The 27,793-nt window shown below is 53.3% G+C and overlaps 1 protein-coding gene across 1 annotated transcript in view; it reads right to left on the bottom strand.

Annotated features, from left to right (window-relative positions):
* Nucleotides 1-270: 270 nt before the first annotated feature.
* LOC140192353 (uncharacterized) overlaps nucleotides 271-27,793 on the bottom strand; it is a gene marked incomplete at its 3' end in the record, with an annotated part of 59,466 nt that continues 31,943 nt past the window's right edge. Inside the window, exons 11-19 of the mRNA XM_072250001.1 lie at nucleotides 22,250-22,300; nucleotides 21,124-21,168; nucleotides 18,657-18,701; nucleotides 16,792-16,836; nucleotides 15,895-15,963; nucleotides 13,405-13,509; nucleotides 9,139-9,204; nucleotides 8,204-8,278; nucleotides 271-342 (exon numbers count right to left, since the gene is read on the bottom strand). Coding sequence (XP_072106102.1) covers nucleotides 271-342; nucleotides 8,204-8,278; nucleotides 9,139-9,204; nucleotides 13,405-13,509; nucleotides 15,895-15,963; nucleotides 16,792-16,836; nucleotides 18,657-18,701; nucleotides 21,124-21,168; nucleotides 22,250-22,300 — 573 coding nt within the window. The remainder of the gene's footprint in view (nucleotides 343-8,203; nucleotides 8,279-9,138; nucleotides 9,205-13,404; nucleotides 13,510-15,894; nucleotides 15,964-16,791; nucleotides 16,837-18,656; nucleotides 18,702-21,123; nucleotides 21,169-22,249; nucleotides 22,301-27,793) is intronic.

The following is a 27,793-nucleotide window of genomic DNA, read 5'->3' as shown; positions in this document are numbered from 1 at the left end:
AAGGGGGGGGTGGGGGTTATATGGGAGGGCAGGGTTTTAAGGGTCGGCACAACATTGTGGGCCGAAGGGCCTGTACTGTGCTGTACTGTTCTATGTTCTATGTTCTATCTTTGGACATGGCCCCAGGTTCCAAAGTGAAAAGCCCAAGCTCACTCGACCTTTCCTCGTAGGATATGCTCAACTTGACATTGTCTGTAACTTCGCCTCTACGATTGCCTGCCACTTCCCATTCCCACGGTCACCTCATCAGCATGATGCCTGCTTGCCTACCTTCCTCCGACATCTGCACTGTGCCCTCGGCCGACACATTGGAGTACTCTGAGGATTCCATCTTCTCGTAATCTGGGAGAAATTGCAGGAGGAGGGGTGAAGGTGGGGCAGTATAGGAGGAACTTCACTTAGAATTTGACACAAGGAGTGTGTGATGAGACGGTGTGGAGGGAGATTCACTCTGTGTCTGACCCCGGGAGTGTGTGATGGGACGGTGTGGAGGGAGATTCACTCTGTGTCTGACCCCGGGAGTGTGTGATGGGACGGTGTGGAGGGAGATTCACTCTGTGTCTGACCCCGGGAGTGTGTGATGGGACGGTGTGGAGGGAGTTTCACTCTGTGTCTGACCCTTTTTTTTTTAACAAAATTCTTTATTACAAATGTCAGTGCTATACAATATGTACAAAACCAGTGACTAACACATACTACACTACAAACAGACAATACATGTTAAACCAATATATTGCCATCCTCATCAGTGATGGCATTTACACCCCGCGGAGCCCAACGGTCCCGGAACATCTCTATAATCGCCGTGGACTGTGCGTATTCCTTTTCAATGTTCACCTGGGCACGAACATAGCCAGGCAGTCCGCCTGGGGAGAACCTCCTGCCACCCTTTTCCAGGAGCCACGGATGGCAATTTTCGCCAGCCCCAGGAGCAAGTTGACAAGGACATCCTCATCCCTCTGTGCCCCCCTCCTTACTGGATGACCATATATGAATAGGGTGGGACTGAAATGCAACTAGAAGGCGAGAAGCAGCCCACGCAAATACGCGAAAAGGGGCTGCAGTCTCGCGCACTCCATGTACATATGGTACACGGTCTCCTCCAGCCCGCAGAAGTGACACGCGGCTGGGAGATCCGTGTACAGACTAAAGAACTTATTGCAGGGCACCGCTTTATGCAGCACCCTCCAGCCGAGATCCCCAAGGTGCATGGGAAGGACTCCCTTGTAAAGGGACTTCCATTGGGGACCCCCCTCACCTCCAGGTGGAAAGACCGACCGCCATGGCATGTCGGGCTGGTGGACAAATGCTAGGAAGTGGAGGGTGTGAAGCAGCAGCCCATAAAGGTACCTCCTGCCTGCATCCCTGAATGGGATTGTGGGTGTCAATGAGAGACGGCTCAAGTTGTGTGGATTCGTCTCTCGGGTAAGGCTGCGGGGCCTGGGCCCGACGAGCAGCTCAGCCCGAGTCGTTCCACACACCCGAGCCGCACCGACATCCGTTGAGGCAGAGCAAGGTTCGGCCAGGACCCCGCCCTCTGCCAGAGGAGGGGATTCCCGGCCTGAGGCAACCATGTTCCAGACTCTCAGTAGGTCCTGATAGAAGCCGGGCAGCCTCTGCAAAGCAGCACGGCTGACGCCCGCCGGTGGTAGCTGCATATCTTCGTGAAGACAGCAGCCCCCCCAGAGGAAGAAAGTCGCCAACACGTGCCACCTGGGAGGGTGCTCGGCGTACAGGAATCTCTGCAGAGTCCTGAGGCGGAGAGCCGCCAGTCGTGTGCGTACACACACCAGCGACTATCCGCCCTCTCCTTCTGGGAGACTCAGAACCGCTGCAGAGACCCAGTGCTTCCTGTTTCCCCAGAAGAAGTCCACTAGCTTCCTCTGCATTCTTGCGACAAAAGGAGCAGGGGGGGGCCAAGGTGACCATCCGGTACCACAACATGGAGGCCACCAGCTGGTTTATGACCACCACCCTGCCTCGATAGGAAAGCACCCTGAGAAGGCCTGACCAGCGCCCTAGTCGGGCCATGACCTTTGTCTCCAGGTCCTGCCAGTTCGCCAGCCAGGCCTCCCCAGAAGGACTCAGGTAGACTCCCAGATAGAGAAAGCGTCTGGTGCTCTAGTCAAAAGCTCTCATCTCCTCTGGCAGGGAGTCCACCTGCCACTGGCCTACTAAGAGTCCGGAACATTTCGCCCAGTTGGTCCTCGCGGAGGATGCCGCCGAGAAAACATCTTGGCACTCGCGCATCCTCCGCAGGTCACAGGGGTCTGTCATCATCAGGAGTACGTCATCGGCGTAGGCCGAGAGGACGACCCCCATGTCCGGTTCGCGCAGAACCAGACCTGTCAGCCTCGCCGAAGAAGGCTGAGGAATGGCTCGACACAGATCGCATACAGTTGACCAGACATGGGGCACCCTTGACGCACTCCTCTTCGGAAGTGGATAGGTCCTGTCAATGATCCGTTAATCTTAACTAGGCACTCTGCGGCAGAGTACAGGAGCCGAACTCGGGCCACAAAGTGGCTGCCGGGGTCCCAGTCTCCTGGAGTAGGTGGATCAGGTCGCGTACTAGGTGGACATTGTCCTGGATGGAGCGGCCCGGGACTGTGTAAGATTGGTCAGGATGGACCACCTGTCCAATTACCGAACCCAGACGGTTGGCCATTGCCCGGGCGAAGATCTTGTAGTCCGCGCACAAGAGGGAGACCGGCCGCCAGTTCTTTAGCAGGCGGAGGTCTCCCTTCTTGGGCAGTAGGATCACAACAGCTCTTCGCCATGAGAGGGGCATTTCTCCGGTAGCTAGGCTCTCCCCTAGGACAAAGCTGTAATCATCCCCCAGGAGAATCCCAAAAAGCCGGATAAAACTCAACACTCAGTCCATCCAAACCAGGGGACTTGCCCCTCCAGAGTTGCCGAAGGGCAGTAGACAGCTCTTCCCGAGTCAGGGGGCCGTCCAGACGCACTGCGTCCTCTGGGCTGACCTTCCAGACCTCATTACACGCCTCCGCATTTGACAGATCAGGCGAGAATAAGGACCGATAGAATGAATGGACCTCGTTGTTAATTCCATCAGGGTCCGTGATGGAGGAGCCATCGGCAGTCAGCAGCTCCACTAGCTGCTTTTGAACTCCCCGCCACCTCTCCAACGAGTAGAAGAAGGGTGAGCCACGGTCCAAATCCTGCAGCATTTGGATCCGTGACCTCACGTACGCACCTCGGGACTGCTGGAGCTGCAGGTTCCTTAGTGCGTCCTTCTTCTCCTGGTATTCCTGCCACAGCTGCTGGTCTCCAGCGGTCGGACCGAGGCGGGACTCCAGGTCAAGCAACGCTCTCTCAAGCCGCTCAACCTCAGAGCCCCACCTCTTTGTCGACCCCCTAGTGTACTCCCGACATAAAAACCGGATGTGGGCTTTGCCCACATCCCACCATAGCCGTAGGGAGCAGAACTCTCTCTGCCTCTCCTTCCAGGAGACCCAGAACGCTCGGAACGAATCCCGGAATCGGCTGTCCTCCAGCAGCCAGTTGTTAAAATGCCAGTACCCGGATCCCACCCGAGGGTGTAGTGGAATAAATTCTATCCACACAAGGTGATGATCCGAGCACGACACTGGCCGCATGGAGGACGCCGACACGCGGGAGACGTAGGCCCGAGAGATGTAAAAGCGGTCTATCCTGGAACCTCCTTCTCTAGACCTTCTCGAGAAGGCGCTAGAGTTGGGGTGAAGATTCCGCCAGCTGTCCACCAAGTCAAAGGAGCTGACTAGCTCCTTTAACTTTTTTGCTGATGCTGGGTCGCGTTGGAGGCCCGAACGGTCCTCCGCCTCGAGGGTACAATTGAAATCTCCCCCGAGGATGACGCAATCCCCAGGATCGATGGAGCTCAGCAGGGTGGACAGCTGACAGAATAGGCGCGTCTGCACCACACCGCGCCTGGGAGCATACACATTGATAAAATGCAATGGTACGCCATCTTGGCGCACAACCAGGTGGAGCAGACGGCCGGGCACAATGTCCTGGACCCTTTCAATTTCTGGCTGGAAGGTCGGGGCCAACAGGATCGCCACCCCACCAGAAATGGAGCTGAGGTGGCTCATGTAGACCCCGCCCCGCCACTCCAGGAGCCAAGCAGACTCGTCCCCAAGGATGGTATGGGTTTCCTGCAGGAAACTCACCGTATACCACCCATTCCTGAGGACTGAGAGATTGTTATGCCTGCGAAGAGGACCCCTGCTGCCGTTTACGTTGAGACTAGCTATGGTAAGCTTCATGGCGGGAGCACACTAGGGCTCAGCAGCTGTGCCCATTTCGGTGAGAGCGGAGGCGCCCTCCACCACACTGTCCGGAAAGAAAGCAAGGTTACTTTTTGCCTTCCGGGCTCGAGCGGTACCAGCGACACCCTGTGACCCACCATCCCCCGTAGGAGCGAGGCTGCTTCTCCCTCTAATGTCCCTTACTAGGTCATCTAGGAAAGATTTTAGTTGTCATCTGTCGTTCCCCGACACCGCATTCCTCTTTCCCTTTCCCTTTCGTCCGAGGATGACTTGCAGGGACCTCACCAGCTTTGGCATGCTGGGCCAGGGAAATGAGGCTAGTTGAGGCCGGTGCTTGGCACCCTCAGAGGTGAGAATGAAATGCTTAATTTCCTCTACAGGTATCAATGGGGACTTCTCAGGAGGGGTGAGGATGTCCATTGTTTCACTATCGAAGGAGCCCCCCTCCAACCCGTCACTGCAGACAGAATCCCCATCGGCCTCCCGCATGTTCCAATAGATGGCTGCGCTTGTGACCCATACCGCGCAGCGGGCACCTCGCTCTTACCTGCCCGCTCCACCGTCGCATCAGCCTCATCCACATTTGCGACAGTGGAGGGACAATCCCCAGGGACTCCCTGCAAGTCATTAATTGCTGGGGTCGACGTGCACAGAAAATCGCCCTCCCCAGGGGGCAGGCATAGAGGGGAACCCGGCACCTTTGGTCCAAGGGATTCACAAGCAGCCTGGTGCTGAGAATGAGAGAGCTTTGTCTCGTCTCCTCTTACATTATTCGGTACACTGGCCTCCAGAGAGGCGCTGACTTGTAAGTCCTGGGTGGGGGCCTCCAGGGCTGCCTCATTTGTGCAAACAGGGCTATCACAAGCTTTTTGCACAACCACACCATCTTCCCCAGGACTGGTGGCTACATCTGGGGACTCAGGTTTAGAACCAACCCCTACCCGGATTCCCACCCCTTCCTGGGATTCCCCCACATCTGCATCCCCTGCCCTCTTGCGGAAACGTTCCCTTCTCCTCTTCACGCCGGAGGAGCACACAGGTGCAGGCTTCACCGATGGGGCGGCGCTTTCTGTTTCCATCGCCCCGTCTGCTTGCGCACCTCCCTGAGCCCCACGCTCCACTTCAGGCGAAATGGGCGTGAGCTCTGCAGCCTCAAAGGCCCGCTTCTTACTGTGTTTGGATTTCCCCTTTGCCTTCTTACTCCGCACAGACTCCACCCCGTCCCCCACCTGAACCACAGGGAGAGGAGCAGGGACCAACCCAACCATAGGAGTATGGACAGGGGTAGGGGCAGGGTGAGGGGCCGGGGCAGGATCAGGGGCAGGGGCAGGGTCAGATGCAGGCGCAGGAGTAGGATCAGGGGTAGAGGTAGCTGGGGCACTGGTGCCCGAAGTGGGCTCCCTCGAGTTCCAGGTGGTAGGACAGCCCCTCCGAAAGTGCCCCACCTCCCTGCACGCATGGCACCGTGGGCGCTCGGAGCTCCAGTACACCTGATAATCTACTCCCTTGTGCCGGACAGTAAACCGGCCCTCAACATCGTCCTCCCTCTCCAGCTGCATGAATACCTGACACCGGAAAGAGATTACGGTGCGGAGGGTGCGTCTCTTAAATTTGTGTCGGATGGCAGTGATCTCCGACCTTACTTGCCCTAAACGGGCCAGTGGGGGAAGCAAGTCCTCATTTGGAATGAAAGGCTTAACATGCCCAAGCACGATACGTTGTGTGGGGGCCGTCACCAGCTCCATAGGTAAAAAGATGTTGTCTACCGTGACTCCCCTGCTTAGGGCCCGGTGCACTAGCTCTTCATTCGCCAGATAAAACACCGCCTTTCCGAACTCCTTCTCGGTGGCCAGAATACCACCTTTCCCAACAAGGTCCTCCATTGCCTCCGTACACTTTTCTAGTGTCATTCCAGGGCACAAAATACATTGCACCCCACGTTCCACCTTCACCGACCGAAACAGGGCGTTGTCCGAGGCCGGGGAGGCAGCCGCCCTTGCGTAACTCCCCGAAGGCACGCGACTCCCTGGAGACCGGTCCGGCATGCTGGCGCTCTTTCCAGTCCGAGAATCCTACAGCGGTGCCGGTTAGAAGTCCTGGAACGAGTCGAATAACTGGCCGGGAAAGTTTGCAGTCGACAGTTCCTCACTGGCTCGACGCCAGGAAAGGCTCCGTCGGACTTGCAGAGACCCAGGCCGGGAGAGGCCGAAATGTCCTTCCAGATGCTCCGGCACCAACACCGGACGAAAATCAGGAAAACAATGGAGGAGGAATGTTGCCCCGATGTCAATGGGGGGGAACGACGGCGTTTGCCTCCGGTTTTGGAGCGAACCGGCTTCCTGACGAGTTGCCAGCGGCCGCAGCTGGGAGCTACGCAGTTAGCAGCCGCCAACAAACCCAGCCCAAACTGGCAGTAAAACTCCACACCGAGTTTCCACACCAGCACCGTCACTCACTCGGTTGTCCAAGAGACTTTTAGAGCCACCTCCAAAGTATTCCACGAAATTTATCCAGTAGTTTTGCCTCGAATTCACCCAGCTCAGTCAGCACAGCTCCTCTCTGTGTCTGACCCCGGGTGTGTGTGATGGGACGGTGTGGAGGGAGATTCACTCTGTGTCTGACCCCGGGAGTGTGTGATGGGACGGTGTGGAGGGAGCTTCACTCTGTGTCTGACCGCGGGAGTGTGTGATGGGACGGTGTGGAGGGAGCTTCACTCTATGTCTGACCCGGGGTGTGTGTGATGGGACGGTGTGGAGGGAGCTTCACTCTGTGTCTGACCCCGGGACAGTGTAATGGGACAGTGCGGAGGGAGATTCACTCTGTGTCTGACCCCGGGAGTGTGTGATGGGACGGTGTGGAGGGAGATTCACTCTGTGTCTGACCCCGGGAGTGTGTGATGGGACGGTGTGGAGAGAGATTCACTCTGTGTCTGACCCCGGGAGTGTGTGATGGGACGGTGCGGAGGGAGATTCACTCTGTGCCTGACCCCGGGAGTGTGTGATGGGACGGTGTGCAGGGTGATTCACTCTGTTCCTGACCCCGGGTGTGTGTGTTGGGACGGTGTGGAGGGAGCTTCACTCTGTGTCTGACCCCGGGAGTGTGTGATGGGACGGTGTGGAGGGAGATTCACTCTGTGTCTGACCCCGGGAGTGTGTGATTGGACGGTGTGGAGAGAGATTCACTCTGTGTCTGACCCCGGGCGTGTGCGATGGGACGGTGTGGAGGGAGCTTCACTCTGTGTCTGACCCCGGGAGTGTGTGATGGGACGGTGTGCAGGGTGATTCACTCTGTTCCTGACCCCGGGTGTGTGTGTTGGGACGGTGTGGAGGGAGATTCACTCTGTTCCTGATCCCGGGAGTGTGTGATGGGACGGTGTGGAGGGAGATTCACTCTGTGTGTGACTCCGGGAGTGTGTGATGGGACAGTGTGGAGGGAGATTCACTCTGTGTGTGACCCCGGGTGTGTGTGATGGGACAGTGTGGAGGGAGATTCACTCTGTGTGTGACCCCGGGAGTGTGTGATGGGACAGTGTGGAGGGAGATTCACTCTGTGTCTGACCCCAGGAGTGTGTGATGGGACGGTGTGGAGGGAGATTCACTCTGTGTGTGACCCCGGGTGTGTATGATGGGACAGTGTGGAGGGAGATTCACTCTGTGTCTGACCCCAGGAGTGTGTGATGGGACGGTGTGGAGGGAGATTCACTCTGTGTCTGACCCCGGGAGTGTGTGATGGGACGGTGTGGAGGGAGATTCACTCTGTGTCTGACCCCGGGAGTGTGTGATGGGACGGTGTGGAGGGAGATTCACTCTGTGTCTGACCCCGGGAGTGTGTGGTGGGACGGTGTGGAGGGAGATTCACTCTGTGTGTGACCCCGGGAGTGTGTGGTGGGACGGTGTGGAGGGAGATTCAATCTGTGTAATCACACTGACCTTCATCATCACTGTTCGACTGCTCATGGTGGTAACTATTGTCTTGTCTTCTCATCGGCTCGTAAACCTCAGCGTCTGGGAAAAGGAGGGAGATATTGTGATGGCTATCATCCCCCTTCCACAGCACCCACTTCCGTGTCACCCCCTTCTGCACCTCCCCCTTCCACATCACCCCTTTCCGCACCTCCCCTTCTACATCACCCCTTTTCTCATCACCCCCTTCCGCACCTCCCCCTCTGCAGGCTTCCCGTTCCCTCTCAGAATGTGGTACCACCAATATTTCAGAACAACATCTAGTATTCAAGATGGAATCCTCAATCTGAAGCAGAGACAGGTAGACAGGCGAAGAGATCGAGAGGGACAAAGAGACAGAGCGGGTGAGAGCTCTCTTCAGCCAAGGGGGTAGGAGAGGCCTTCCACCTCATCAACCTTGCAGCTGACTGCCTGTGCTGCACTTCTCTGTAACTATCACTTTATTCTGCACTCTGTTATGGCTCTGCCTTGATCTGATCTGAGTGAAGTGTGCAAGACAGGACTTTTCGTGAAGCTGTTCCAGACAGGGTGAAAAGTTTTCATGTGCCATCCCGGACAGATCCTTTATTCAGGAATATATCGAGGCGGGGAGAAGGAATTAGAGAGGGGACGGTGAGGGAGGGAGGGAGAGGAAGAAGGAGAGAGCAAGGGAGAAAGTGGGAGTGGAAGGTGGAGAGCGGAGGGATGGGGATAGGGTGGAGGGATGGGGATAGGGCGGAGGAACGGGGATAGGGCGGGGGGAAGGGAGCAGCAGTGGGAGGAAGGGGGAGAAGGAGGTGAGAGAGAGGGAAGAGGCTGATTCGGACGGTCAGGCTCCGTCTATCCTCTGCACCCAAACCTCTGCTCTGTGACGGACACGAGAAACTCGCAACCAGAACCCCCGAGTGAGAGAGAGATCTCACCAGTGGCACATTGAACGTCTGCCTTGGTCTGGAACGGTCCTACGTCAGAATCCGGGTTCATGTAGTCTGGAGATGAAACAGCAGGTTAGAACACAAAGCTGAGAACGGTGCAGTGTAGGACTGGTCCTCAAATGGATGTCCTGTGGTACTGGCCAATTCCACCTCGTCTACCCTGTGTCAAAGCTCAAAGTAAATTCATTATCAAGCCACATATATGTCATCACACACTACCTAGAGACCGACCTCCTTGCAGGCACTTACAGGAAAATGAAGAATTTATAGAAAGAAACTAAACATAACCATGGACTGATGAACAACCAGAAGACAAGTTGTGACAATAATAAATAAATAAATAAAACTGCGAAGATGTGTTAGCATCGGTGTTTCCACAGCAGGCCGAGCTGCAGCCAGTCCAGACTCTCCACTGCACTGGGTACCTACAGAAGTCTGTCAGACCTTCAGATGACTCTACACAAACTTCTATGAAAGTAGAGGTGTTATTGTGCCTACTTTGTGATGGCACTTAAGTGCTGGTCCCAGGATAGATCCTCTGATATGTTAACTCCGAGGAATTTTAAGTTACTGACCCTCTCCATCCTGTTCTTCTGATGAGGACTGACTCAAGGACCTCGGGCTTCTTCCTCCTGTGGCCAATAACCCTCAGGTTTTGCTGACGTTGAGTGAGAGGTTGCTGAGAGGCATCACTCAACCAGATGGTCAGTCTCCCTCCTGCGTGCTGCTTCATCACCACCTTTGATCTGGCCAACGACAGTGATGCCGTCAGCAAATTTAAATATGGCATTGGAGTTGTGCTTAGCCTCACAGTCTCGGGCATAGACCAAGCAGACGGGCTCCTTAAATGGACGTCCTCTGGTGTAGGGCAATTGCCAGCTGGGAGAAGGATTCTGGCTGTCACTCTATCTATGTATTTTATCATCTTGTACACCTCCATCGAGTCACCTCTCATCTTCCTTCACCCCAAAGGGAAAAGCCCTAGCTCTTTCAGACTATCCTCATAAGACATCCTCTCTAATCCAGGCAGCATCGCGGTGATTCTCCTTGGCACCCTCTCTAAAGCTTTCACATCAGAACTCAGAAATGGACACAGTATTCCAAGTGTGGTCTAACCAGAGTTTTATAGAGCTGCAAAATTACCTCACGGATCTGAACTCAACCCCCTGACAACTGAAGTCCACCTTGTCATACACTTTCATAAACGCCCACCAGCATGGCAACTTGGTGGGATCTATGGACGGCGACCTGAAAATCTCTCTTTTGCTCCACAGTCAAGAATCTTGTACTCTGTCTTCAAGTTTGACGTTCCACAGTGAATCACAATACTTTTCTGGTTAGAAGTCCATCTGCAACTTGTCTGTATCCTGTGAATGTCCCATTGTAACCTACAATGTTCTACACTATCCACAGCACCATTAACATTTTTGTCGTCTGTAAACCCCGCTCCCTCTCAGCAGCACGGATGTGTAGCCGCGCAGTAACTGAAATGCTCCCGTGCACATAGCCTTTGTTGCCACACCGCTGGAATAAAGACAGACGAGAAAAAGTTTACAAAATGTGAAATACTGGAAATATTTTCTTTATTTACTGTATTTCATTACAGGCCCCTGAAAGTCCAACCCTATGTCTCCATTGTGAGAGGTGGAAATGGGTGAGACGGGTTAACAGGGCTCTGGTGAAGCTGTCCCCTGCACGGTGGAGGCAATGGATCACAGAAACATTGATGAACTCCAAGCAAACCATCGACTTTCGATAGGACGCCATCAATAGCTTACACTGCACTGGGAGCCAAGGGCCCAAAAAGAAAAACATTTCATTATACCCTTCAATTAATAAATAAAATCAAATTTCAATTTTCACTATAAATATTCATAATATGCATTTTACAAAAAATAGCATTTAAAGTGCCGTGCAGTTTTCAGGCCACGTAAAAATTTCCTGTTCAGAGTAATGGTTGGTCCATGCAGCTGATAAAAAAAAACAGAACTTTTTCTGCAAACTTTCTAACCCACCTTCCAATTCTTCATCCAAGCCATTTATAAAAATCACAAAGAGCAGGAATCCCTGTGGAACACCACTCACAACACGCTGGAGGAACTCAGCAGGTCGGGCGGCATCCGTGGAAAAGATTGGTCGACGTTTCGGGCCGGAACTCTTCGTCAGGACTGTAGAGGGAGGGGGCAGAGGCCCTATAAAGAAGGTGGGAGGAGGGTGGGAAGGAGAAGGCTGGTGGGTTCCAGGTGAAAAACCAGCAAGGGGAAATATAAAGGGGTGGGGGAGGGGAAGCAGGGAGGTGATAGGCCGGAAAGGTGAAGAAGGAATAGGGGAAAACACAATGGGCAGAACCAAGAGGGAGGTGATAGGCAGCTGGGGGAGGGGGCAGAGTAACATAGGGATAGGGGAAGGGAGGGGGAGGGAATTACCGGAAGTTGGAGAATTCTATGTTCATACCAAGGGGGCTGGAGACTACCTAGACGGTATATGAGGTGTTGCTCCTCCAACCTGAGTTTAGCCTCATCATGGCAGTAGAGGAGGCCATGTATGGACATATCTGAATGGGAGTGGGAAGCAGGGTTGAAGTGGGTGGCTGCCTGGAGATCCTGTCTGTTTTGGCGGACGGAGCGGAGGTGCTCGACGAAGCGGTCCCCCAATCTGCGTCGGGTTTCACCGTCAGTTATCAACCTCCAGGCAGAGTACCTCCACCTTCTACCATCGTGGACAAGCCAATTCTGAATCCACGCAGCCGGGTTTCCCTGAATACCCTCATGCCTCATGACTTTCAGAATGGGCCCACCATAGGGTACCTTATCGAGTGTGGTATAACCAGAGTTACTAGATTAGATTAGATTCAACTTTGTTGTCGTTGTGCGGAGTACAGATACAAAGCCACTGAAATGCAGTTAGCATCTGACCAGGAATGCAAAGAATAGTGTTATTTACAAAATAACTGTGAATAAAAAGTAAGGGCTACAGCACACAAATATAAAAGTACTGGGACAGTACAATATGGGTGCAATACTGCTTAGCACTGTGATGTGAGGTTCAGCAGCGTCACAGCCTCACGGCAGAAGCTCTTCCTGTGCCTGCTGGTGCAGGAGCGGAGGCTCCTGTAGTGCCTACCGGATGGGAGGAGAGTAAAAAGTCCATGGTTAGGGTGAGATGCATCCTTGATAATGCTTTTCACCCTGCCCAGGCAGCGTTTATGGTAGGTGTTCTCAATGGTGGGCAATTGGCTGCCGATAATCCACTGGGCAGTATTCACAACACGCTGGAGTGCTAAAACTCATGAACACCACATCCACTGGAGGGCCTCCATCAATTTGCTAGTGACTCTGCCATCAACCTTGTACTCTGCCTCGAGTTCGACCTCTCACAGTGAACCACTTCACACTTTTCCAAATTGAACAGCATCTGCTGCTTTTCAGCCCAGCTCCGCATCCAGTCGATGTCCCGTTGTAACCTCGGGCAGCTAGGGCAGCACTCCACACAACACCAACCTTGCTGTCATCTGTAAGGGCATCAAGGGCTATGGGGTGAAGGTGGGGGTCAGGGGCTGGGAGGGACTGTCAAGTCAAACAGGATCAAATAGGGAATTCAAAACGAAGACTCCTGAGTAAAACACACAGGTACACTCACACACACACACACACACACACACACATTCCCAGGTTGAATTTGGAGGTGAGGGGTTTAGCCTATAAGGATAGATTGAGTTGCCTGGGACTATATTGACTGGAATTCAGAAGAATGAGAGGGGATCTTAGAGAAACATATAATTCTGAAAGTTAAGGATAAAATAGAGGCAGGAAATTTGTTTTGACTGGTAGGTGACACTAGAACAAGGGGTCACAGCCTCAATATTCAGGGGAATAGATTTAGGACGCAGATGAGGAGTAACTGCTTTTCACAGAGAGCAGTGAATCCGTGTAATTCTCCGTCGGGAAGCCGTATATGCTGGAGCAGTGGAGATTTTTTGCATAGCAGGGGAATTAAGGATTATGGGGAAAAGTTAGGTAGGTGGAACTGAGTCCATGGCTAGATCAGCCGTGATCTTACGGAATCATGCAGCAGCTCGACGGGCCGAATGGCTGACTCCCACTCCTATTTCTTCTGTTCTGTAACCCCGCACTTACCTACACAATCTTTAGGCAGTTATTTTCCCACCCGTTCTCAATGGCCTGTGGGCCCCCCCCCCAACCCCTGCCTCAGGACTGCTGACAAACTCCACTCCCTCGAGGGGACCAGACTCACCTTCCTCACTGTCAAGTCTTGCTCTGGACTTGCCGCTGGGGATGGCGTAGACCACGTCTTCTCCCACCTTTTTGCTGACCACCGCTGGGGGGGTCCATAGCGGATCTGGGCAGAGGGTCAGTGAGGGGCAGGAGGGGAGAGGAGAGGAGGTGGGGATAGGGAAGGGGAGAGAAAAATTTTCAGCGTCTTCAGAAATCTCCAATTCCAAACGGTGGGGTGGTGGGAGTGCATGGTGGACACAGAAAGATCCCACAGAGTGCGGGGACAACCAGCAGACCTGATTGGTCCATTTCCCTCCCTCTTTGCAGCCCCCTCTGTCCCTCCTCGCCACACCTTCCCTCTCCCCTCACCAGCTCCTCTTTCTCCCTCTTTTCTCACCATTCCACTGCCTCCCTTTCCCTCCTGGCATGTCGCCCCTCCTCTCCTCCCATCTCCCACACACTCCCTCACATGGAGCCATATAGCACGGAGAGAGACCCTTCGTCCCGACCAGTTCATACTGACCCAGGTGGCACTTGAGCTCGTCCCATATGTCCACGTTTTGCCATATTCCTCCCAACTGGGGGTCCACACCCCCTCAGTTAACGGTGGAGGCCCAATGCCATAGAAAGCTTGGGAACCCCTGCTCTAAACCCTTCCTGTCTGTCTACCCGTTTGAGTGTCTTCACCATCGTTAATGAACCTGCCTCAGCCACTTCCTCTGGCAGTTCATTCCATATACAGACCACTCTCCGGGTGACAAAGTTGCCCCTCAGGTCCCTATTAAATCTCTCCCCTCTCACCTTAACCCTGTGCGCTCTGCTCTGGTTATGATTGCCCAACCCTGGGGAAAAAGGCAGTGCACTTTCACCCTCTCTGTGCCCCTCGTGGTTTCATACCCCTCTGTAAGGTCACCCCTCAGTCTCTTGCACTCTAAGGAATAAAGTCCCAACCTCTCTCCATAACTCGGACCCTTGAGTCCAGGCAACAGCTTCGTAAATCTCTCCGCAGTCTCACCAGCTCAACGACTTCTTTCCTAGAGCAAGGTGAGCGAAGTGCAGCTTCGCTTCGCCACTTGTACACTCTGTACTCAGTCCCTGACTGATGCCAAGCACCTTCGCCACCCTGTCTACCTGTGACCTGTGACTCCACTTTCATGGAACCATGTACCTGTGACCCCTGGGTCCCTCCGTCCTACCACAGAGACCCTGCTGTTCACTGTGAAAACCCTGCCCTGGTTTGTCCTCCCAAAATACAACTCCTTGCACTTATCCGAACGACATAAACTCCATTTGCCATCCCACGGCTCGCTCCCCCAGCGGATCAAGATCCCTTCATAAATCCTGACCTCCATCTGCCAGCTCTGCACCTGTCACTGTCCCGTTGTAACCTACGACAACTTTCAACAGTATCCACAACACCAACCAACCTTGTGCTGTCCGCGTACTTACTAACCCACCCTTCCACTTCAAAGTCATTGATAAAGATCTCAAGGGGCGGGTTTCCCAGAGCAGAATCCCTGATCACTGAACTCCAGGTGGAAAACACTCCATCAACTACCACCGTCTGCCTTTGGTGCTCTTGCCACTCTCAGGCTGTGGAAAAATATTTTGCTGCTTCACTTGTCAGTAAAGGTTAACTTGCAGATTGAGTCAGTGGTGAGGAAGGCAAATGCAATGTTAACATTCATTTTGAGAGGACTAGAATGTAAGAGCAAGGATGTAATGTTGAGGCTTTATAGGGTCAGACTGCACTTGGAGTATTGTGAGCAATTTTGGGCCCCTTATCTAAGAAAAGATGTGCTGGCATTTGAGACGGTCCAGAGGAGGGTCATCACCAGGTTGCCTTTGGGAATGAAAGGGTTAATACAAGAGGCGCGTTTGATGTCTCTGGGACAGTACTCACTGGAGTTTAGAAGAATGAGGGGGGAATCTATCGAAGGCCCAGATAGAGTGAACTTGCAAAGAATGTTTCCCACGGCGGGGGAAGTCTGGGACCAGCGAGCACAGCCTCGGAATAGAGGGACGTCCATTTAGAACAGAGATGAGGAGGAATTTCTTCAGCCAGAGGGATGTGAATCTGGGGGATTCATTGCCACAGACAGTTGTGGAGGCCAAGCCTTTGGGTACATTTAAAGCTGAGGTTGATGGGTTCTTGATGGGTCAGGATGTCAAAGGTCATGGGGAGAGGCAGGAGAGTGGGACTGAGAAGGTTAATAAATCAGCCATGATAGAACAGACTCAACGGGCCAAATCACCCCATTCGGCTCCTATGTCTTATGGTCTTAATGAATCAATGATCAACAAAATCTGGGGTTGCATGTTGTGCTTTTGCCAGCACGGCCCTAACTGATCACAAACATCAGTAACACAAGTTACAGAACCGGCTACACTGACCTCAGTGCTACAGCACTGTCCCCTACCGAGGGTTCCTGTGGTTCCATGTTTACTCTCAGCAGCGCTGGGAGAGAGACCCTCACACACAGAGCCAAGGTGAGACAAGGGTACTCACCTGCAGAGCAGAGAACCTGGGCTTTCGTGGTGTCCGGGGTTCCTGCGTCAGCATGTGGCTTCATGTACCCTGCAGGGTGAGCAATGGGGTACAAACGGCAATGAGTCCATGGCGGGAGCCTTAAACCTCGAGAGGGCTAGACTATAGAGCAAGGGTGTAATGTACCCAGTAAAGGTGGCACACGGCACACTTGTACCCAGTAAAGGTGGCACACGGCATGTTTGTACCCAGTAAAGGTGGCATACAGCGTGCTTGTACTTGGTAAAGGTGGCGCATGGCACACTTGCCTTTATCAGAGAAGGAAGTAAATTCAAGTCAGGCCGGTCTGTTTTAATCTGCAGTGATGGAAGCTGAGGGGAGACCTGATAGAGGCCGATAAGATTACCAGAGGCAGAGATAGGGTAGACAGCTGGTATCTATTTCCCCAGGCTGCAAACGTTCATACCAGAGGGCATGCTTAAAACAGACGGAGATGTGCAGGATAAGGATTATTTTACAGAGACTGATGGGCTGTGAGAATGCGGTCCCAGAGGTGATGGTGCAGACAGATAACACATAGGTGTTTAAGAGGCTGTTAGACATGTGAAAGTGTGGGGAATGGATATTTTGTAGGCAGAACAGATTTTAATTTGACACCGTTTGTGGCACAAAATGTATGGCCGAAAGGGCCAACTTCTGTTGTTCAGAGAGGATGGGCCATCTCATCCACTGCTCTCAGACACTGGGCAGACATCTGTAAAGCACAGGAATAAATCAATGTGGCCCCAGTCTGTGGGCAGACAGTCAGCACTTGCAGCCGTCTAGACACACAGACAGTGGGCATGGGAGTCAGTCTGTCCTGTGGTGTCGGCAGTAGGGTGGAGAGTGGGGATGGGGTCAGAGCAAGTCAGTCCTCACCCTCTGAAGAAACGCTTCCAGCGTCGGACTCTGGGTTCAGGTAATCTACAAGGAGATGGAAGGGCAGGGTGAGAGGGGGGAATGTGAGGGAAAGGAGGAGGGGGGAATGAGAGGTGGAGGGGGAGGGGGAATGAGAGAGGGAGGGGGAATGAGGAGAGAGGGGGAGGGGGGATGAGGGGGGAGGGGAGAGTGAGAGGGAACAGGAGGAGGAGGGGGTAGTGAGAGGAGGAGGGGGAGAGTGAGGGGGAACAGGAGGAGGAGGGGGTAGTGAGAGGAGGAGGGGAGAGTGAGGGGGAACAGGAGGAGGAGGGGGTAGTAAGTAGTAGAGTCACAGAAAGGGAAGATGTAGTGACATGGAGGTGTAGAAGGAGACAGAGAGGGAGAGGGGATAAGAGGAAGGGAAAGGGGGTGGGAGGGAGAGAAAGATGAGGGGGGATGAGGGGACACAGGGAGGAGGGAGAGGGAGAAGGGGAGAGAAAGAAACAAACAATACCAGTTCAGCTATTTTATTCACAACAGCCCAAAGTGTCCCTCCATCTCCACCTGCCCCGTCTGATCCCATTCACCAGTTCATTCAATGCTTCTGCACAGCTTGCCAGGGGAGTGTGTCTGTATTTACAGGGGGTCCCGGGGAGTGTGTCAGTATTTACAGGGGTCCCGGGGAGTGTGTCGGTATTTACAGGGGTCCCGGGGAGTGTGTCGGTATTTACAGGGGGTCCCGGGGAGTGTGTCTGTATTTACAGGGGGTCCCGGGGAGTGTGTCAGTATTTACAGGGGGTCCCAGGGAGTGTGTCAGTATTTACAGGGGGTCGCGGGGAGTGTGTCAGTATTTACAGGGGGTCCCGGGGAGTGTGTCAGTATTTACAGGGGGTCCCAGGGAGTGTGTCAGTATTTACAGGGGGTCGCGGGGAGTGTGTCAGTATTTACAGGGGGTCCCGGGGAGTGTGTCAGTATTTACAGGGGGTCCCGAGGAGTGTGTCTGTATTTACAGGGGGTCCCGGGGAGTGTGTCAGTATTTACAGAGGGTCCCGGGGAGTGTGTCAGTATTTACAGGGGGTCCCAGGTGTGTGTCAATATTTACAGGGGTCCCGGGGAGCGTGTCAGTATTTACAGGGGGTCCCGGGGAGTGTGTTGATATTTACAGGGGGTCCCGGGGAGTGTGTCGGTATTTACTGGGGGTCCTGGGGAGTGTGTCAGTATTTACAGGGGGTCCCGGGGAGTGTGTCAGTATTTACAGGGGGTCCCGGGGAGCGTCTCAGTATTTACAGGGGGTCCCGGGGAGTGTGTCTGTATTTACAGGGGGTCCCGGGGAGTGTGTCAGTATTTACATCGGGTCCTGGGGAGTGTGTCTGTATTTACAGGGGGTCCCGGGGAGTGTGTCAGTATTTACATCGGGTCCTGGGGAGTGTGTCTGTATTTACAGGGGGTCCCGGCGAGTGTGTCTGTATTTACAGGGGGTCCCGGGGAGCGTGTTAGTATTTACAGGGGGTCCTGGGGAGTGTGTCTGTATTTACAGGGGGTGCAGTCGAGTGTGTTGGTATTTATAGAGAGTCTTGAGGAATATGTCGGTATTTACAGGGGTCCTGCGGAGACTTTGGGATTTACAAGGTGAGCTGTGGAGTGTGTTGGTGTGTTTTGGGAGTCCTGTTGTTCAGAGAGGATGGGTCATCTCACCCACTGCTCTCAGACACTGGGCAGAAATCTGTAAAGCACAGGAACAAATCAATGTGGCCCCGGTCTGTGGGCAGACAGTCAGCACCTGCAGCCGTCTAGACACACAGATAGTGGGCACGGGAGTCAGTCTGCCCTGTGGTGTCGGCAGCAGAGTGGTGAGTGGGGACGGGGTCAGAAAAGTCAGTCCTCACCCTCTGAAGATACACTTCCAGCATCGGACTCTGGGTTCAGGTAATCTACAAGGAGAGGGGAGGGCAGGGCGAGATGGGGGAATGAGAGGGAAAGGAGGAAAGGAGGAAAGGAAGGAGGAGGGGGAATGACAGGTGGAGGGGAGGGGGGAATGAGAGGAGGAGGGGGAATGAGGGGGAAGCGGAGAAAGGGGGAGGGGAGAGTGAGGGGGAACAGGAGGAGGGGGTAGTGAGAGGAGGAGGGGAGAGTGAGGGGAACAGGAGGAGGAGGGCGTAATGAGAGGGGGAGGGGAGGGAGAATGAGGGGGAAGGGAGAGTGAGGGGGAACAGGAGGAGGAGGGGGTAGTGAGAGGAGGAGGGGAGAGTGAGGGGGCAGGAGGAGGAGGGGTAGTGAGAGGAGGAGGGGAGAGTGAGGGGAACAGGAGGAGGAGGGGGTAGTGAGAGGTGGAGGGGAGGTGGAATGAGCGGGGAGGGGAGAGTGAGGGGGAACAGGAGGAGGAGGGAGTAGTGAGAGGAGGGTGAGAGTGAGGGGGAACAGGAGGAGGAGGGGTAGTGAGAGGAGGGGGGAGAGTGAGGGGGAACAGGAGGAGGAGGGGGTAGTGAGAGGAGGAGGGGAGAGTGAGGGGGAACAGGAGGAAGAGGGGGTAGTGAGAGGAGGAGGGGAGAGTGAGGGGGAACAGGAGGAGGAGGGGTAGTGAGAGGAGGAGGGGAGAGTGAGGGGGAACAGGAGGAGGAGGGGTTAGTGAGAGGTGGAGGGGAGGTGGAATGAGCGGGGAGGGGAGAGTGAGGGGGAACAGGAGGAGGAGGGAGTAGTGAGAGGGGGGGAGAGTGAGGGGGAACAGGAGGAGGAGGGGGTAGTAAGAGGAGGAGGGGAGAGTGAGAGAGAACAGGAGGAGGAGGGGGTAGTGAGAGGAGGAGGGGAGAGTGAGGGGGAACAGGAGGAGGAAGGGGTAGTAAGTGGTAGAGTCACAGAAAGGGAAGATGTAGTGACATGGAGGTGTAGAAGGAGACAGAGAGGGAAAGGGGATAAGAGGAAGGGAAAGGGGGTGGGAAGGAGAGAAAGATGAGGGGGGATGAGGGTATACAGGGAGGAGGGAGAGGGAGAAGAGGACAGAAAGAAACAAACAATACCAGTTCAGCCATTTTATTCACAACAGCCCAAAGTGTCCCTCCATCTCCACCTGCCCCGTCTGATCCCATTCACCAGTTCATTCAATGCTTCTGCACAGATTGCCAGGGGAGTGTGTCTGTATTTACTGGGGGTCCCGGGAAGTGTGTCAGTATTTACAGGGGGTCCTGGGGAGTGTGTCAGTATTTACAGGGGTCCCGGGGAGTGTGTCAGTATTTACTGGGGGTCCCGGGAAGTGTGTCAGTATTTACAGGGGGTCCCGGGGAGTGTGTCTGTATTTACAGGGGTCCCGGGGAGTGTGTCAGTATTTACAGGGGGTCCCGGGGAGTGTGTCGGTATTTACAGGGGGTCCCGGGGAGTGTGTCAGTATTTACAGGGGTCCCGGGGAGTGTGTCAGTATTTACAGGGGGTCCCGGGGAGTGTGTCGGTATTTACAGGGGTCCCGGGGAGTGTGTCAGTATTTACAGGGGTTGCCGGGGAGTGTGTCAGTATTTACAGGGGTCCCGGGGAGTGTGTCGGTATTTACAGGGGACCTGGGGAGTGCGTCAGTATTTACAGGGGGTCCCGGGGAGCGTGTCAGTATTTACAGGGGGTCCCGGGGAGTGTGTCAGTATTTGCAGGGGATCCCGGGGAGCGTGTCTGTATTTACAGGGGGTCCCGGGGAGTGTGCCAGTATTTACAGGGGGTCCTGGGGAGTGTGTCAGTATTTACAGGGGGTCCCGGGGAGTGTGTCAGTATCTACAGGGGGTCCTGGGAAGTGTGTCTGTATTTACAGGGGGTCCCGGGGAGTGTGTCAGTATTTACAGGGGGTCCTGGGGAGTGTGTCAGTATTTACAGGGGGTCCCGGGGAGCGTCTCAGTATTTACAGGGGGTCCCGGCGAGTGTGTCTGTATTTACAGGGGGTCCCGGCGAGTGTGTCAGTATTTACAGGGGGTCCCGGGGAGCGTGTTAGTATTTACAGGGGGTCCTGGGGAGTGTGTCTGTATTTACAGGGGGTGCAGTCGAGTGTGTTGGTATTTATAGAGAGTCTTGAGGAATATGTCGGTATTTACAGGGGTCCTGCGGAGACTTTGGGACTTACAAGGTGAGCTGTGGAGTGTGTTGGTGTGTTTTGGGAGTCCTGTTGTTCAGAGAGGATGGGTCATCTCACCCACTGCTCTCAGACACTGGGCAGAAATCTGTAAAGCACAGGAACAAATCAATGTGGCCCCGGTCTGTGGGCAGACAGTCAGCACCTGCAGCCGTCTAGACACACAGATAGTGGGCATGGGAGTCAGTCTGTCCTGTGGTGTCGGCAGCAGAGTGGAGAGTGGGGACGGGGTCAGAAAAGTCAGTCCTCACCCTCTGAAGATACACTTCCAGCGTCAGACTCTGGGTTCAGGTAATCTACAAGGAGAGGGAGGGCAGGGCGAGAGGGGGGAATGAGAGGGAAAGGAGGAAAGGGGGAAAGGAGGAGGGGGTAGTGAGAGGAGGAGGGGAGAGTGAGGGGGAGCAGGAGGAGGAGGGGGTAGTGAGAGGAGGAGGGGAGAGTGAGGGGGAACAGGAGGAGGAGGGGGTAGTGAGTGGAGGAGGGGAGAGTGAGGGGGAACAGGAGGAGGAGGGGAGAGTGAGGGGGAACAGGAGGAGGAGGGGGTAGTAAGTAGTAGAGTCACAGAAAGGGAAGATGTAGTGACATGGAGGTGTAGAAGGAGACAGAGAGGGAGAGGGGATAAGAGGAAGGGAAAGGAGGTGGGAGGGAGAGAAAGATGAGGGGGGATGAGGGGTCACAGGGAGGAGGGAGAGGGAGAAGGGGAGAGAAAGAAACACACATTACCAGTTCAGCTATTTTATTCACAACAGCCCAAAGTGTCCCTCCATCTCCACCTGCCCCGTCTGATCCCATTCACCAGTTCATTCAATGCTTCTGCACAGCTTGCCAGGGGAGTGTGTCAGTGTTTACAGGGGGTCCCGGGGAGTGTGTCGGTATTTACAGGGGGTCCCAGGGAGTGTGTCAGTATTTACAGGGGGTCCCGGGGAGTGTGTCGGTAATTACAGGGGTCCCGGGGAGTGTGTCTGTATTTACAGGGGGTCCCGGGGAGAGTGTTGGTATTTACAGGGGTCCCGGGGAGTGTGTCTGTATTTACAGGGGGTCCCGGGGAGAGTGTTGGTATTTACAGGGGTCCCGGGGAGTGTGTCTGTATTTACAGGGGGTCCCGGGGAGAGTGTCGGTATTTACAGGGGGGTCCCGGGGAGTGTGTCTATATTTACAGGGGGTCCCGGGGAGTGTGTCAGTATTCACAGGGGGTCCCCGGGGAGTGTGTCAGTATTTACAGGGGGTCCCGGGGAGTGTGTCAGAATTTACAGGGGGTCCCGGGGAGTGTGTCAGTATTTACTGGGGGTCCCGGGGAGTGTGTCAGTATTTACAGGGGGTCCCGGGGGAGGGGGGGTCAGTATTTACAGTGGGGGGGTGTATCTGAGTGTGTCCTACCTTCTGAATGTTTCTCCTCCACAGCATCCAGGTTCTCATATGAGATGCCGTCTGTGATGATGAAAAGAGATTACCACGTCCTGAGTTATCCACAGGCCAGGTACAGATCCCCACCCTGTGCTGAGCAGGCGGTCGCTCAGGGAGGATCGCGAGGAGGGAGCGCCCTGGGAATGGAGACGAAATGGGAGAGCTCCAGGAGGGACATGCACGAGGGGGGCGGCGGGGGAGGGTCATTGCAAGAGCGGCGGCAAATGGGGGGGGCGCCACGGGAGGGGCAGTGAGGAGGGATCGCTTTGAGACGGGTGGTGAGAGGGAGAGCTGCTGGACGTGTGGCAAGGAGGAGGCACCTCAGGAGGGACAGTGAAGCGGGAGTGTCGTGGGTGGGTGGCAAAGAGGGTGCACTACAAGAAGGGCGGTGGAGACACGTCACTCCATGGCCTCGACTGCGACAATGAGGCCACACAGGTTGGAGGAGCAACACCTTATTTTCCATCTGGGTAGCTTCCAACTCAATAGCATGAACATCGATTTCTTGAACTTCCAGTAATTGCCCCCCCTCACCATTCCCGCATTTCACTTTCCCTCTCGCTGTATCTCCTTACCTGCCCATCATCTCCCTCGACTGCTCCTCCCCCTTCCCTTTCTTCCATGATCTTCTACCCTCTCCTATCAGACTCCCCTTTCTCCAGCCCTTTATCTCTTTCACCTATCAACTTCCCAGCTGTTTAATTCACCCCTCCCCTCGCTCCCGGTTTCACCCATCACCTATACACTATCACCTTCCACCTTGCACTTTCTCCTCCCCTCAGCCCTCCTTCTCATCTTTGTTTCCAGTCCCAATGAAGGGTCTCGCCTTGAAACATCGACTGTTTGTTCTTTTCCATAGTTGCTGCCTGGCCTGCTGAGTTCCTCCAGCATTTTGTGTGTGTTGCCTTAAATAAAATACTATAAGTTACAATATAAAAATTGAATAAATAATGCAAAGGAGGTATTATGAGGTCATCTTTGTGGGTTCATGAACCATTCATAAGACAGATTAGTAGATAAGAAATAGGAGCAGGAGTCGGCCGTCTGGCCCGTTGAGCCTGCTCCACCATTCAATACGATCATGGCTGATCCGACCATGGACTCATCTCCACCTATCTGCCTCTTCCCCATAACCCTTAATTCCCCTTAATTCAGACCCTCATCTGATGGCAGAGGGGAAAAAGCTGTTCCTGAATCACTAGGTCTTCGCTACTGTATCTCCTCCCCGATGAGAAGAGGGCACGTCACAGAACTTAATGTTGGACGCCGCATTCCTGAGACACTGCTTGTAGAAGATATGCTGGGTAGCTTGTGCCATGACGGAACTGGCTGGGGCTGCTGTCCTCCGCATCCTCCTGCACCCTGTGCATTGGAGCCCCAGAGCAGGCGGTGATGAAAGCAGTCCAAATGCTCTGCACTGCGGAAGTTGGCTGGAGTCCTTGGCGACAGCTCCTGAAATTGCTAACGAAACAGAGCAAGAGGTGGAGCCATTGATGTCCCTTCTTCATGATTGAATTGATGTGTTGGGCCCAGCATAGATCCTTGGAGATGTTGATTCCCAGGAAATCTGTTCACCCTTTCCCTGCTGCCCACTGGGGCCATGTCATCTTCCTGGAGCTCCCATCGGACAGGAGGTACAGAAACCTGAAGTCCCACAGGTTCATGAACAGCTACTTCTAACAACTGGGGCCTCTGCTGTGGGACTGGACACCCTTACGGGCACGCTGCAGAAGGAGTTCGACAATTGCACTTGTGAGTATCCGCATTCCAGCCAATCAATGTTTCACTCCCTTCCTGTCACCTCAGTCTTGACCAGAGCACGGGAACAGCAACGCTCCCTGCTGAGCTTTGTCCTTGTTCTCGGAAAGAAGACTACCATTTAGATTGAGACTGTAAAGCAGCAAATGCATTTAGTATCTTTTTCTTTTTAAATCTTTTTATTAATGTTTCAAAATTATAAACTCAATAACAAAGTTGGTACAAAGAGATTGGAAAAATGGTCATCAACATATATTAAATGAATTTTAAATAACATAGAAATAAAAGACTTCCAAACTCATAATGAGATTAAACATTAACAAAGAAATAAAAAGAAAAAAATATATATAAACAAAAAAAACCCCCAAAAGAAAAAGAGAAAAAAAAAACCCAAACAAAAGGCAAAACAGGGTTAGACCAACAACTTGTATCAGACATGATCCATAATGTCGCTAACTCCGCTCCTCTCACCATATAATTTAAAAAAAAGATTTGGAAAGGTCAGATTACATCAAATGAAAATGTTATGCACTTAGTATCAAGTTGCTGCTTCTGAGGGGTGTACAGGGTGCCCAGGGAGGGTAGCGCCCGGGTAAAGGGGCTTGTTGTGACCATTCTGGGGCAGCTCACTCACCTTTGGTCTCCAGCGGACACTCAGCTCTCACCTGTGGCTCCAAGTAGCTGTCTGCATGCGGCAGTGGCCACACGCTGGTACACCGCTTCGACAGGTGAGGGTAGCCAACGGGCTCATACCCCGGTGAGAGAGGGGCAGGCCTGTCCTAGCACGTGAAGTCAGCTCCAGCAGTCTGGCGAGGTGAGATCTAATGAGATCCAACAGACTGGGAGGTGCTACTGCAACGCTCTGTGGACAGTGAAGGGCAGGACAAAGCATAGAAGAAGTTATGGTCATCCACTTCAACTGAGGAACACCCCAGTTTGTGACACTCACCACTGGACCTGGATTTCTGAGGTCAACAGAGTGGGGCCGCCCCAGTAGAACAGGCTCTCCATTTTAAGAACTCTCCCACAGAGGTTCCTGTGTCACGGTTCGGTCCGTTGACTTCTCATTTCAGTTAATTTCCTTTTCCCCCGTGTTCTACCGGGCTCCTTGATTAGAGCACCAGATCCTCATCTGAACCAGCAGCTTACATCTACTGGATGATCCAGTACATGTAAGCTGCTGGACCGTCACCTCGGCCAGGGTGGCAATGCACGATCTGGGACGCCGAGAATAGTGGACTCCAAGTTGCTTCCGTGCCTGGGATTGCTTCGGGAATTCTGTCTCTCCGTGTTCAGCTAAGTGATTGCCGGCCGTTTGCCGCTTCATGTGCTACCCCATGTCAAGATACGAATTGTCTGTCATTGTTGGTTTTGTTGTCTCATGTCCAGCTGAGGATTGCAGGCTGTTTGCCGCTCCTGAGTCAAGATACGAATTGACTGTCGTTGTTTGGTTTTGTCGTTCCGTGTCCAATTCCGAGCCCCGGCTCCATGTCCAAGTCTAAGGTTACGTCCACACTGGACCGGATAATTTTGAAAACGCCGGTTTCGTGTAAAAATGATAGGCGTCCACACAAGGAGTTTTTGAAAATACCTCCGTCTACATTAAAACGGGTATTTGGGCGAATCTCCTCCTACTGGGCATGCGCAGGACACATCTGCAGAATTCGCCCGCCTCGACGAGTACGCCCGACTCCGACAGTTCAGACCAAGCAACGGGTGATGGCTGCGGCAAGTTTGGTGTGAAATCTCGCTGTGAAGGACTTGGTGCACGTTTGTCCAGTTACAGACCAGAAAAACTTAAAAGGAAATTGCCAAACAACGGACAGCTGTTGGCTCCCGCGCACGAGGGCTTAAAACTAAAAAAACCAAATACTGGACCGTAAGCAGACAACCGACAGGGAGTTCACGGATAGTATGACCCGGCTGATGACGAACATTGAAAAACTGACTAACTCTGTTGCAGAGGGATTTGCAGTGATGAGGAATATGATGGCTCCCCCCCAGTACTTTTCACCGCCACAATACCAGCCTCACAGCCACTACAATAGCTACACATACGGACACACAGGCCCCCGCGTGGCCCCACCAACATCTTCCCCACTCCCACAGAGGGGTCACCCTGGAAACATTTCCTACAGCCATAGTCTCTTCACCGATGAAAGGGACAACAGCTACAACTAAATGCAATAAGGCTTGTTGCTGGGCAAGAGTGAAATTTGCTGTTACCTCAAATGTTTGCCTTTACTTTTGCCATGTCTTTCTGTATTATTTTGCTGTATTTAACATAAACGAGTTACTGGGCAAAAGTGATTTTATTTTTACCTGAGTAAAAGTGAAACTTATAATTTTCCTTTTCTGGCCTTAACATTTTCACATCTATGCCAAACGTAATCTAGTAACTAAAAATGACATTTTGGAAGTAGTGACAATTGCATCTATTGAACGTTTGCACAAGCAATACATTAATAAAGCACCCTGTTAAATGTATAAAACATGTTTGCATCAGTGTTATCTTGTATTTCCATACAATGTTACATTAAGCTGTTACACATCTATTGTCAGAGAAGAACTTGCATAAATAGGTAAACCACCTCCATGCAAGCGAGGACAGAAAACAGGGCAAAGTGAGTATCTGATTTATTCAGTAAGCTATGGGTCAAAGTATTTGGTGAGTACATTTCTAACTCTTCTGGCTTCAATCTTGTTGCCGTCTGTCCTGAAATTGTTAGGTTGTGTGGGGGGTTGAAATTAACGTAGACAATAAAGTAAACAACAGTCGCATGAAGCTGTCCGCCATTGTTGTTGTGGTGTTGGAGGTTGTGTTCAAGAAAACAATGAAATGCTGCGCTGCCACCACCATCTGTTCCAGCACGTCATGACAGCGTTTTTAAAAAGAGCCGGCTACCCTGTACACACCACACCGGCCATTAGGCGTTTTCACTCTGGAGAGCGGTTTTGAAAAGCTCCATTTTCGGGGGAGGAAAACGCTGTTTCAGTGTGGTCGGAGGATCAAAACGAAGAGAAAAAACTTCGGTTACAGATTTATCCGGTCTAGTGTGGACGTAGCCTAAGTCCAAGCCCTGGCTCCGTGTCTGAGTCCAAGCCCAAGTCCCAGCTCTGTGTCCGAGTCCGAGTCCGAGTCCAAGTCCAAGTCCAGGTTCCGTGACGGAGTCCAAGTCCAAGTCCAGGCTCTGTGTCCGAGTCCAAGTCCCGAGTCCAAGTCCGAGTTCCGGCTCCATGTCCAAGTCCAAGTCCAGGTTCCTCCGGTTTGTTGTCCAACGTTTACGTCCATGTAAGCATGTAATCCTTGCTCTCCGGCCTTCCTGGCAACTTTTAATAAAATACACTTCTGTTAATCCTACCTCCGAGTCTGTGTCTGCACACGGGTCGGCTTCCAATGCCCCCAGTTGTAACATTCTGACATCATCGGCCATGACGGACAGCCACGACTGCTTCTGAACCATGGCGGCACGGTTAGCATTAGCTCTCAGTTCGAGAGCTTTAGTTAACGGCCCTGTTGGCCTAAAGTTAATTATTCAGTTCTGCACTGTTCATATTAAACTTCAGGGAACTGTTTGGCCCACTTCAGTGTCTCTCCCTCCGTACGTGGGCCACACCCCTGTCACGATGACCTTTGACACTGTTTCCCTTCAGCCATTCAGTTCTTGAACCCATTGGGCACACTCTCGTCACTGCCTCACTACAGCCACGCTGTGGTCACTTTGCACTCCGTTTGAGTTTTCCAATTATGTTTCTTGC

The sequence above is a fragment of the Mobula birostris genome, unplaced genomic scaffold (genome assembly GCF_030028105.1).
Source record: "Mobula birostris isolate sMobBir1 unplaced genomic scaffold, sMobBir1.hap1 scaffold_1175, whole genome shotgun sequence".
Classification (NCBI taxonomy): domain Eukaryota; kingdom Metazoa; phylum Chordata; class Chondrichthyes; order Myliobatiformes; family Myliobatidae; genus Mobula; species Mobula birostris.
This window is presented reverse-complemented; position numbering and strand designations above follow the sequence as displayed.